Raw genomic sequence first — 12,937 nt, forward strand, 5'->3', positions numbered from 1 at the left:
CGCTCCTTAATTATCCGCGCGAAATATCGATGTGTATAGCGGCGTGAGATTGCTGGTACTCTTACTGGCAACTTTATAGGCGATTTTGACGGCTAAAGACGAAGGTTTCGGGTGGCCGAAACCGAGCGTTTGTCAGTTCGAAACAATACTCGCGTTTCTGGGTTTATGGATGTTTTTAAAATGCTCATCAGTGAGCTTAATGACGGTTCTGAACGCGTTTCGTCTCAAAGTTTACTTTATCACGTTGGTTTCTCTCCCATTCTTTGTTCACTTCAGCTGCCTTCATCACTAAAAATATCAGAATGTCAATAACTGATCTTGAAACATTAGCTGCGATATGCGAGATGAAAATTATCGACGCATTTTACAATTAGCTGTTAGGAACGTAATCTTGTGTTGAATAAAATAATGTTTTTCTACATTGACACTGTGAAATAAAAGGTTAATTTTTGTTGTTGTTATAAAAACGCAAATAACTAGGGATTAACCTTAATTTTTATCTTAATTTTGGATCCAAAGCTAAATTTCATATATCAAAAAAGCTAATGTGACAAAGATTGATAACATGTAAATTAGAATATTCAATTTATTGTGTTATGAATCATCAGACTTTAAAACAGAGTCCTATTTATAATTTTAGCACACAAAATTATAAGTAGAATTTTGTTTTAAATTCTGACACGAATTTAAGATCGTCTAAAGTGGGCTTAACACGAAACGCGAGACGAGAAACGGAGGGCAAAAAAAATTAGCACATCTCTCGCCATCCTCTCGCACTTTCATTACAATGTAAGGAACTGCTAATAACGTTTTGTACGCTGCTATAATAACTGAGAATTCGACACTAAAGATACAAAGGAAAGAATAAACCTCACCTTGTTACGTTCAACAGTCACGTAAAACCAGTCGGATTGATTATATCGGGTCTTCTGGCCCATTCATCGTATTCTCGGGCTAAAGAAGTGGGTCGGTTCGCGGTATCCAGTTTGCAGGGGCAACATACGTCTTGTTACAATAACGACTTTGACTTTATTTATAACAGAATAACTGTGTATGCCTGATCGAGCTTTGTGCCGCGTTTAATCTCCTTTTCCTCGGGTATCGAATTTAGGTACTTCCCATTTTCGTTGCGGCTTCGCGGGGAGAAAATATTAAATTACACTCGAGTGGAGAATGCCTAACCCACAATTTCTAATAGTCCATATAAATAGGAAAATTGTTGATTCAGAAAATATAGCATTAGGCCAGTTAAATAATAGAAATTGTGGGATAGGCACCTATGGCATTTAGGTTGCAACAACCGTAGTGTAAGCAAGCATCATCACGATTCTCAATTCGTCGTTTCCTTTTACAGATTATAGTTTTACTTATCTAATCTAGAGAAAGAAAGAGAATTTACTCAATCGTATTTCGAATCGCGTTAAATTGCATCATCAACGTGATTCTTAGCTAACTGAGAATGTTGACGCGCCGAAAGAAATACGTCTTCTGCAACAAGCAGCATCAATTATCGTCGTCATACGCATTTTCGTAGCGACGCGCTGCGGTCCGATGACGACTTCTTAGTATACGGTGCTTACGCGGCCAATTCTAAATCACTGATATCCCATCCACATATTCCATAGCCCCGCGCCGCGTCGTTTCGCTCTCGAGGCTCAATTAGAGACATACGGATATATCATCGTGCGGCCAATTAAAATGTAGGAAACGAGAGAAGCTGCCGTTCTCCGTTCCGTTCTGTAAAGCCGCAACATTGGGCCGCTCGGTACTAACTAATGTATGACATTCGGCTCTCCGCTCTTAATTCGTTCTCCCTGTCGATTTCTTTATTTTAAGAAAGCTATACATATAGTTCTCTTTCTCTCTCCCTTCTTCTCTCTCTCTCTCTCTCTCTCTCTCTCTCTTTCCTCCGCTGGCGAGCCGTTATTCCTCGGATTCCTTGATCCACCGTTAATGCACCGGAATTTCGGGACGCGCTAAGAGCCACAGAACACGACAAACTTTAAGGCCATTACCAGCCACTTGCTCATCCGGTCGAAAATAATTCACGTCCTTGATTATCTACTGTGCTTTAAAGAGGAAACATGGTATCCCTGAAGACTAAAATTTTTGCTACAGCCGGCAATTAAATACGCGCGTCTTAAATACGGCAGTGCAAATTTACAAAGCGTCACATGTTTATAAATTTATTCGTTAATAGAGAGAAAAATGGGACGCGCGAGTCTCATTTTTTTCGTCCCATGCCTTTCGCCGAAGTCAATTGGCTAGCATTAGCTAAGTGCCGTACATGGCTAACCCGCAATCTCTAAATATTTTATCTAAACAAGAAAAGCACGGGTTTGGCAAGTATGATTCTGGGTCAGTCAAATATTGAGTATAGACAGTAGGCAGCCAGCGGTTCAATCGTCAGCTGGAAGAAAAGATCCAAATCTCAATGTTTAGCGATTCGGGTCGGCGACGATCCACGCACTCGACTTTAGTGGTCTCGTAATATCTCCTCGGAATATATGCGTGATGAAGATGCTCGCCAAAGTTAAGAAGCGAAAGTCACTCGTGCCATGCACACGCGAACGCGGACGTGTTACGCAAAATTCTCGACAATAAAATCGAGAGTCCGCCGGATATGAATTTTCGTCGTTTTACGCAACGGCACTGAAGGGGCTATTAGAGTTAGCGCCTTGTCGCCACGACAAAGCGGAAGCGACCGGTTCTATTGTTTCGCCACGGTTCACGCGCGCGGACCTACGATCGTCACGGTACGTCGCGGACGCGCGTTTACGCGCCCGCGAAAACAAGCCGGGAGGGCACTTGCGAAATAGAGGAGAGGAGATTCGCTCAGAGGAGCCGAAGAGCGATCCGGAATATCCGGATGCCGATCGTTCGCTCCGGTGCGGCCGGCGGAGTTGCGAACACCCGGACTGCCGCGCGCTATCAGATTGTCCACCATCAGTCTCTCTCTCGCGTGCAGCGATGCAATTTCGGGGATTGTAGCGCTAAGTGCTGCTCGTTGTAAAAAATACCTGCCCCGAGGGGTGAGCGGTTAACGATACTCTCGCAAATCGTTCGCCGTTTACGCGTGAGAAACGAACGAGGACGAAACGAGGCTGGGGGTGCCATGCCGTCAGGTAGACGCGAGCAAGCGGGAATAGTGGATTGACTCGCGACGGCGACGTTAATTCTAATTTCGCTGAAATCTAGAACGTGCCCCGCCAGCTCGTCACGTACGCCTCGATCGACGTACAAGTGCACTGAAAACTTTTACGAAAGAGCTTGATTTAATTACTAGCTGCGGCAGTCTTTTCATTAGGGAATAATTGGTCGCTCGGAATCGCGGATTTTTAACGACGGCGACTTATTCTGATTAATATTACCCACTTTACATGAGCGCGCCTCGCCGCAGTATTCATTTCGAAAATCAGATATTCAGGTTAACGTAGTTATAATTTGATTTTCATGCGCTCGCACATGCTGAGAGAATTGTGCATCGTGTCTGATAGATGCGTTAAATTAATATTAATGATTGAAGAGATACGTCTACGTATCTCGTGTTTCCCTCCCGAAAAGAAACGTGCCAACGTGCGTCCAGATACTCCGCGGGATATTCCGCTGATAACGAATTAATCATGCCATATTGCCCGCGAGTTTGAATGAGACGAATTGTCGCTCGCGAAACGAAAGCCGTGTCTATGCCTACGTACATAGGTACGTATGCGATGCGCATGTGAGTTAGCATATAATGACAGCGACAATGGTTGGTGGTGAAAGTTGCACGCACTCAAGACGGCGCGCGAGCGAGGCATTCGTTGCACGTCTTGTGCTTGGTGAGTGCACCGTGAGAGAGAACGAGCATATTTATTTTCCTTCTACGTTTCAATATTGGCAAACCCGAGCTTCATCCTCCTGCGCACGTGCCTATTTTTCGTTAGCGTTAACAAGCGCGCCGAGGGCAACACTCCCCTCGTTTTTTAATCTGTCCATTAAAGACTGAAGCGCGGAAACGCATCGTTAATAAATGTATCATCAAGATTTGTCCTTGTTGAGAATTGAAATGACCAATTAACTAACTGATGACCAAACTCTCTCTCTCTTTCTCTCTCTCTTTCTCTCGGTAAATCAACTTTATCAACGTGACTGCACGATGTGACAACTCCTCTATTATTGTGGCGTGGAAACGAATTGCCTTGTTTGGCTTTCTCAATTTAATAGAAACCGCACAGTTTCACGCGGATAATAGAAATAAGCCGGCAAGATCTAAACGTCCGACATAAATTGTTCCTGACACGCGCCGATTCGTCCAACAAACCCAGATTCGGTCGCAAAACGATCTCTATTTCGTGATACTCATCATGAAAATTTACACTAGCAGTTAAGAAATTTATAGAAGCAATCGGATGATGTTGATTATTACCTGAAAGTCGTTTTGAATACGGTAGCACTTTAGAGATAGCGACTACAGCATCCATAGATGACGTGAATAGCGACAGCTCTGGAGTACCCTTTACTCGAGGATCGATCGGTAATATGTAATGCTCTGTCTGAGTAGGTTAATAGATCTTACGTGGGTGTTTATATTGCGTCGCTCTTGTCATGCTGAAGGAAATAGTGCCATTTATGCGCGCGTGCGGGTCTATTAGTTTGCTAATAATAGCTCCTGTACATTGTACTATTATATTCGTGGCATCTTCGTAGCTTCGCGAACGGTGTAAGACAATTTGTAAAAGAGCGTTGGATACTACGTATATTGATGAGCACATATCGCACGTATACTAATAAATGTAATTACGAGAGGATATATACAAGAATCGTGTCGAGATTTATTACTTCGCTAAAAGTGCATGCGTGCATGTGTCAGCGTATAACGCGCAGAAGGCAGAAGAAGAAGTCTGCAAACGATCGTCTCGCGATTCCAATTTTATTCGCCTGACATATTCTCGGCTGTGATAAAGATCATCGTATTCGCCCCGTCCTTTTCGTGCACCTTCCTCTCGGACGACTGTTGTCATTTTCACTCGAGGTCGCATCGCGCGAATAACTTCTTCATAATCATCGTGAGTAGCAGGCGGAGATTATTAGCGGCGGGAACAGGCTAACGAAATGAGACGATGACCGTGCACATTTCAGAGATCCGTAGAAGTGGGACGGGCAAAGGGCACATTAGAGGGGGGTTTTTTTTTCGAAGAAGTCCGAAATGCGGCCGCTGCAAAGGACGGTAAGTAGGTAAGTAGGTGCAAGGAGATGCTACTGTTTTTTTCGTTAACGTCGTGTCGTCACACGTCGCCGGACCAGCCGCCTCCGCGATTTTGATTGCGATTTCTTCGGCGAACAATGGTACATACATCGCGAGCGTCCGTACAATAACGTGTTAATAACGCTTTCCACGATGAATTTAATCGCTCGGTTAACGTTTTACCGCGGTAACAGACGGACTGGACGATGGGCGTTAGGCCTTAATAGATACAGGTTTCACTCATTAAGGTGAGATTTTCTGTCGTATATACAGAGTTGGGCGAAACTCGATTTACGGCGTGCCGTTACGTACGCTGTTTGTGTATCTACCAGTTGCACGCGCGGGTCGAGACGATGAAGCGTGGTTACGAACTTTAATTAAGAAAAAAAGAAAAAAAATAGGAGGGAACTAATTATGTGCATTAAACTACGAAGATTGGAAATTATGATAACGTAAACGCGAGTGCACTCGGGATGTAATTATTTCGTAGAACGGTTGTTCGGAGTTTATTTACAGTCGATTAGCGCGTAGCAGCCGCGCCCAAAAATTAGTAGAACGCTACTCCGCGTGGCATTCCCCGGAAAAAGTATTACGAAACAATGCGAGGCTAAAAGCGTAAAGTTCGTCCGCGATAAATTAATCGGCGCTACTTAAAATCACCGTCGCGTTACGCGCGTGTCGCGCTAAACTTTCTCGTAGCACTCGCCGCGCATAAGTTGCCTGAGAAATTGCTGAGAGAAAGAATAAAAGCATCAGCGATTTGCTTATGAATGAATCCCAGCAATTAACAGAAACACAGCTGACGGCACGGCTTTCCTCGTCACCCAGGGGGTACCGTGCCCGGACGCGTTCCCGTTTTTTTACATGGCGGGAATCCCCAGGAGGCCTACACCATGCCACACGTTTAGAGACGTGTGGAAAATAATATAGACAGAAGAATAATAAACCCTGAAATAGGACGTTATCATTTGCGATGTAAATGTGCGACCGCGCGATCTGAAAGTTTTATTTGCTTGTTATTCGGATTCGCTGCAGTTTCAAACTGAGCTGTCAAAATAGGTAAGATTAAACCGGTGAATTCGCGGCTTCTTCGCACGTATTATGGAAACAACGAAATGTTTTCCGGTCAGAATTGTTTAGTTATTTCCTAAATTTTCATTTAGGAAATAACTAAACAATTTCGATCGGAATCCATCCCGAAAAGTTCTGCAATACGTGCCTTGTACGCACAGAACGTAGAAACGCCGTTAAACCAATGAATTCGTGACGATCCCAAATACGACCCCGTCAATTCTTAAGTCTCTTTGACTACGTTTACACCCTGCATTTAGGCCGCGGTCTATACTTCAAATTCGATCTAAATTATTTAGGTCGCCTACTCTGTAGCGAAAACAGAAGAATTATGTGTCGTACCTATTAAATTGTTATTCTATTGTCATATACGATTATCCGTGGATATGTGCAAAGCCTCGTAAGAATATTCATATTTCTGACATGTTTCTTATGTCGCTTGTAATTGATCGCTCGTGAACGATACTGGCAGACACGTATCTTTTTCGTGAAAAAATTAGTAACACAATTGCTCTCATACGATAGACTGACGTGTCCAAATTTTAATTATTAATTATATGATGATCTTAAATTCTCCAATGTGGTCGAATAAAAAGTGTTATATAAGATTTAAATATTTTATGTATTTACAAAAAAGATCAGAACTTAAAAGATGTTAGTTTTATAATTGTAAACGCGTTTAAAAACGAAGTTAGGCTTATGTCGCCCTGTATCGCAATAGAAGAAGAGGATCATATTTACCGTATTCCTCGCAAAAAAAAAACGTGATGCCATGTTGGCGGAAATCGTGCGTGCACATGCCTTTCGACGTTAATGATCCGGCTAAACGTAATTTTGCCGGAGAGTTTATGTTCCGTTTTTTTTTTTTGCATATTGAAACACTGTTACCGAAAACGCTCACTCCGAGGTAGATACCGTCGTACATCGTGCACGCTCGATTTTTACGCTGCCGGGATCGTTCATAGCGGAACAAATGGAAAACCTTACATTACTACGACCGATAAACTCCGTGTAATATCGGTGTATCTTATATACGCTAAGCACTTATAACCCAATGGATGTAATACCTCTCCGATGCTATCTAATGTACAGACCAATATGAAACGCAGTCGCCGATAACGCGATCGAGACTAGGGGTCCGTGGTGCGCGATAAACCGATCACGTGAACTCAAGAGGTGCACAAGCTCTACCGGAACGGAGCCTTATATATCCTGGAAGTTATTGATCATCCCTTTGCTTCAGTCAGGTCAGGTCGGTCGTGCCCGGTGCACGTGCGCAGATTCTTTCCGCCGCGATGCCGAAGCGCGGAAGCGCTACCTGCGGTTGTGTCTTATTCAACGCTTTTTAAGGGGATTAATTCATCGTAGTATACAAACCAATTTTAACAAATGAGCTATTCTTAAACATTTCGTTTTAAGACTGATATTGATGTTGCCTAATATATAACGATTTTTATTACTTGGGGATTATTATTGAAGATATATTGCATATATATATTGAAGATTTGTCGAAGCATACTTATATAAAAATCTCGAAAATACAGTTTATAGTTTATTAATTATTTATTGCTTTGGTTATTTCGAAATCTATGCAGAAAGTTGTCGCAAACTGTTATATTGAGTCTTTGAAAGGTTAATTTTATTGAACTCTAGTGAGTTCAATTATTGATGCTGTGAAGGTATACTCTCTATTCGTTATGTTTTTATCGGCACTAATAAAAGTGGAAATCATACGTTTCGAGAATTAAACTCACGAAAATTATGGTGATTTTTATCTGTATTTTTAGATTTACTTTCTTTTTAAAATGTTATACGTGCTAAAAAATAATTTCACTTGGACGATAAAAAATAATGACTAAAGAAAATCTGCGGAACATCTGAAAAGCGCATAAAAGAAGATTTGTAAGATTAGGACGTCTGTTAGACGTCTGTTAAACTTTCACGTTGCTGGGAAGCGAAAACGAGTATAATTGCGGTCATCATCATCTAAAATGAATACTCGAGTTACATTGTAGATATAAAGTTCGTATCTCAGGTTCTACATAACTGAAACCGTTTTAAAACTGTCACATTGTTTCTTTCCATAATAATTAACCAATTAAAATATAACCAATGCACCCATGAATCTAACTTTATCTGACTAATGATTTTTAGAAACTTTTCTGCAATGTATGATATGATAGCATTTCTTTATATTTGCCAGTTATATCTTATATTTTCAATTGCTTTAAGAGACACAGAGAACTTCAGTATTTCATATTTTTTGCTGATTTAAGAGACACAGAGGAGAATCATGTATCTTTAATAAGCTAAAGCTATTCTTCATCAATTCTCCTGCATTTTTTATTGATGTGATTATGAAAATTTTGAAAACTGTTTTTTTTTATCTTAAAATCAGAGATAAGTAACATAACTGACTAATCCTGTATATGACTGTATACAATTCTAAAATCCTAAAATATTATTACATGGAATAAAGGAAGTAGTGAATGAACGGATATAAATAATGATAGTGCATATATACATATATTTATGAGTATATCTTTTTATATTTATTAACATAATCATTCAGCAAAAATATAATCCAAAATTTTATGAAAGAATAGTCGATCGCTAAAAAATATTTGCAAATATTAATTCTGTATTTATGTTAATATTTTTGAATATTTAATTCAGAAATATTTGATTAATTTTATTATATTCCAATATACTTTTCATTGTTTGTAATCATTAATTTGTTTTTGTCTTTTTTTCTACGTTATATATAAATTTATTTGATTTCATATCATTTGGTTCAATGCGAATAGTATCAGATATTCGATGTTTGTAATTTATATAATAATAAATATATTTTTAAATTAATATGACTATATATATCACATGTCGGTACTGCGGGAATATAGTAAACATTTCTCAACTCACACAATGGTTAGCACAGTGTTGCTAGATGGCAGAATACGCGACTTCCAGCTGTTAGTAGTCGACCACAGTGTCGCGGAAGGTGCTGCGCAATTTTGTGCTGTACTTAGTATTAGTCCAAGAAAAATATTACATCTGTGTAATAATTCGCATATCAATAGACCATTGGATATCAAAAAGAAGATCAAACGTACTCGATATCCTGAATACAGTATCTGCACCAGAAACAGACGCCAAAAACGTTTTAATAAGTACGTATGTGATATTGTGTACTGATGGTGCCTGCTTTTTACAGAATATGATATTTTCAGCCACTAGGTGGCAATAGCAGAATGATAATCCAGCTCTGTACTACAGTATCTTGTAGTATATAATATACTGTACACATTAAAGTATACATTGTGTAATATATAGTATAGTATAGTATAACATATTACAATATAGCATACTATACTATATATAGCATACTATAATATAGCATGGTATAGAGTGTATGTAGCATACTATAGTATAGAGATAATATGGAACTCGCTGTAGTATACTATAATAAACAGTTAGTATATTATAACAATCAAGTTATACTTACTGCTACAAATTAATAACTCTCTCTGAAGACAATATTTATTGCTTTCAGGACATTACATATCTTAAACGAATTAGTACTGAACTTATGAGCGCGAAAGCAATCAACAATGTAAAGCGATAATATAACAACTAGATGATCGATAATTCTTTGGTACAATAAAATGGGGAAAATGAAGAAACTGCCGAGACCATTTATAAAAAACAAGCGTCTTTCGAGAAGGAAAAAAATGATTCTACTGAATCACGAAATTAAGAAATATGCACACTGGAAATGGGAACAGGACAAAATGCACGCTAATTTGGAGGCTACAATAAACTTTAATATGCTAAAAATTACGGCAGACCCGCAAATGGACCCGCAAATAGATTACGTAAGAAGCATGTCATTGATGTCAATTTATGATCGTAATTACAGAAACCCCATACAAGAAAACATTTTCGAAGATTCTGTGCATATCACATTCGATGTGATGCATAACTTGAGTAATTTAAGTATCGACGACGGAAGTGAAGGCACTTGTAATGTAAATACGCCGCAGCAGGACATCGGATCAGATATTTTGCAGAAAACTTCTTTCCTTCATATAAGCGACTGTAATGAGCCAAATATATATGACAGAATAAGAAATATTGTTATGTCATAGAATGTAAACAAAATAAGGCTGTTTTAAAGGAGATTATATGTATTTAGTACAAATAAGTTATTTATATAAATAAGATACATGTAACATATAATATATAATATATAATTTATATAATATATTTAAAATATATATGTACATAACATATATACATAAACATATATATATTTTATATATCTATAATATGCCTATATGTATTTTATAATTTTTTATAATTTTATAACACAACATTATGCGACATAATCTTATATTGTATTAACTCTGCGAAAATGATATAAATATTTATTCTAATTATTTACACTAGAAGACATATTTAATAATTAAAATAAATATTATAATAAATTTTTCATTGTTTATCGAAAAGCACTCTTCCCATAATTTATATTATTCGAATTTTTTCAAAATATGATTCACTACGGTAATAAATCCATATCAAAAAACATGTATTTTATCGAAATTTACTTATATAGAACAACGAAAACTCAGCATAAAATAAACTTCTTTTAATGTCACATCTAAGATATATTGGCTTTAAATGTTTTTGTTGTACAAAATATACATAGAGAATTACGCGATAAAATTTTTATCGTGACATAAAAGTGACATTAAAAAATTTTGAACTTTGCTATAAATATTCTCATAAACTAACCCATAAAAAAATCGGAAAATTTTTTCGTTTTTTTTTTATGAATAAATTTTCACGTAATCACATTATTTATAAAAAGCTTATATTTAAAATTTTATGCAAATCTTAACATCTTTGATTCTCTTTAACAATCTCTTTAAGCAATTAAGTTTCATGAGGTAGATGAGCAACTTCTTCGCAAAGAAGTATATCGGGTTGCCTAGCAATACGGATTACGAACTGATGAGGTACACGGCCTTGAGCTATGTGGAGCATGTTCCAATTCAACTGAAGTATGAAAATGCGGAAGGAATGTTCGATTAACCATACGCTTTGATCTATTTTTTATTTAATCTAAATAGTTCAGAATTTCGATAACTGCGTATTTTGATTAGTTTATCCTTAGCTCTAAAATAGCCTGGATATTCATATATTTTTCTTAAAAAGATTTATATTTTATTTCTTCAATTTGAACAAATTTAAAATATAATATGTCAGAAGAATTGCTGCAAATCTTATACGCAGACTTCATACGTCGACAAGAATTGGATTTCTTCACTTTATGTACTCGCAGAAATTTACATAAGCAATAGTGACAGATTTTATGGCAACTTATATTGTTGATGTATTTATATTTTTTTTAAAGAAACTTTTGCACCGTGGGCTCGCGCCGTGCCCACGGCCGAGGTGCTTCGATGCAACTCGATGCGCCAGAATCGATTATACAGTAAGGTTGTTATCGAGGTTTCACGTTTCGGCTTGAAGCCGTACTGCACTATAGTTATAAAGTACCGGTTTTTGGACGTTCCATACTGAATAGCACCATCATCATAAAAGTCATAAATTTTATAATCTCGTTAGAATATAACTCGTGTGATAGGTATATATTCCGATATTTGACCCTTAATCTATTTGCTCATGGTGATTACATTTATTCTGAATATAGTGGGTAAAAAGTGTTGTTCTGAATCAAACAAAATTGCAATATTCTTTTTTTATAAATAAATATGAGGTAAAACTAGTTATCTACTACTTTGAAACAAATCAAACACCAAATGAAAACTGCATTAAAAAAAAGCTTTGAAAATTGCGATGTAAATGAAGTTAATAACTCCACGCGACTAATTACATTACACGGATCAAACATGATTAAGATCTGAATACACCGACGGTCCTTGCAACTCGTTGCCAATTCTTTTTTTTTTTTTTTAATTAACGAAGAAAGAAAGCTTAATTAAGCTTGGCTTCGAGTCGACACGATCGGTTCTATGGGCTAATTGCACTCGGCAGATCTCCGCCTCGTATGTAGAGCGGTCCAAAGAGACGCAGAGAAAGAGAGAGATAACGCGTTGAACCGGTCGGAAGAGCGGCCGAACGTTGCCGCGCGCGCGGAGCGGAGCGGACGAGATGCAACAAAAGGCACGCTGGGGCCACGTTGGGTCGGGCTTTGGAATGGAACTGGAAACGAAAGGCCTGCAGAGGCACAGGCGGGGAGTGCTGCTTGGATGCCTGGCGCATGGTATACGTGTGTCGATGCAAGTGCGGTGACGGTACACGCCGACCGGAGCGGCCGGAGGAGTCGGTCAGTCAGTCACTCAGTCGCAGTCGGCGAGTCGCTCTCGACTGCGCTGCGCGATCGCGTGGGCGACTTGCTTCTCTCTTCTTCTTATTTTCTTTTTAATCTCCTCCTATTTTGTGCGGTGTTTTAACTTGGTGACGAGACAACTTGACCGGGAGGGTCTCGCCTTCGTCTTTCACCAACAGGATTATTCTGCTTTCGAAGCGGAATGCACTATGTCGGGTGATCTTTGAGGTCCTGAAGGGGAAAAAGTAAGAACCTTTCGTTTATTTTATTTATTATAGAAGAAA

At 38.6% G+C, this 12,937-nt stretch overlaps 2 protein-coding genes across 5 annotated transcripts in view; both read left to right on the forward strand.

The window, feature by feature from the left end:
• The first annotated feature begins 9,259 nt into the window (after positions 1-9,259).
• On the forward strand, positions 9,260-10,626 carry LOC139813835 (uncharacterized). Of its 2 annotated transcripts, XM_071779625.1 has the most exons (3): positions 9,260-9,468; positions 9,529-9,770; positions 9,852-10,626. In XM_071779625.1, the coding sequence occupies exon 3, from the start codon at positions 9,964-9,966 to the stop codon at positions 10,444-10,446; it is 483 nt and encodes a 160-aa protein (XP_071635726.1). In that variant the 5' UTR covers positions 9,260-9,468; positions 9,529-9,770; positions 9,852-9,963; the 3' UTR covers positions 10,447-10,626. The 2 variants fall into 2 exon arrangements, with proteins under 2 accessions (XP_071635726.1, XP_071635725.1); XM_071779624.1 differs by lacking the exon at positions 9,529-9,770.
• Positions 10,627-12,607: 1,981 nt separating this feature from the next.
• Positions 12,608-12,937, forward strand: part of LOC139813829 (uncharacterized) — a 30,406-nt gene continuing 30,076 nt past the window's right edge. For all 3 annotated transcript variants that reach the window (XM_071779606.1, XM_071779607.1, XM_071779608.1), the window contains exon 1: positions 12,608-12,898. The gene's annotated coding sequence lies outside the window, so the exon portion shown is untranslated. The remainder of the gene's footprint in view (positions 12,899-12,937) is intronic.

This window comes from Temnothorax longispinosus, chromosome 5, assembly GCF_030848805.1.
Source record: "Temnothorax longispinosus isolate EJ_2023e chromosome 5, Tlon_JGU_v1, whole genome shotgun sequence".
Lineage (NCBI taxonomy): Eukaryota > Metazoa > Arthropoda > Insecta > Hymenoptera > Formicidae > Temnothorax > Temnothorax longispinosus.

Coding starts and splice junctions, on each gene's coding strand:
- LOC139813835 (XM_071779625.1), top strand. CDS start 9,964: ATGGGGAAAATGAAGAAACTGCCGAGACCATTTATAAAAAACAAGCGT.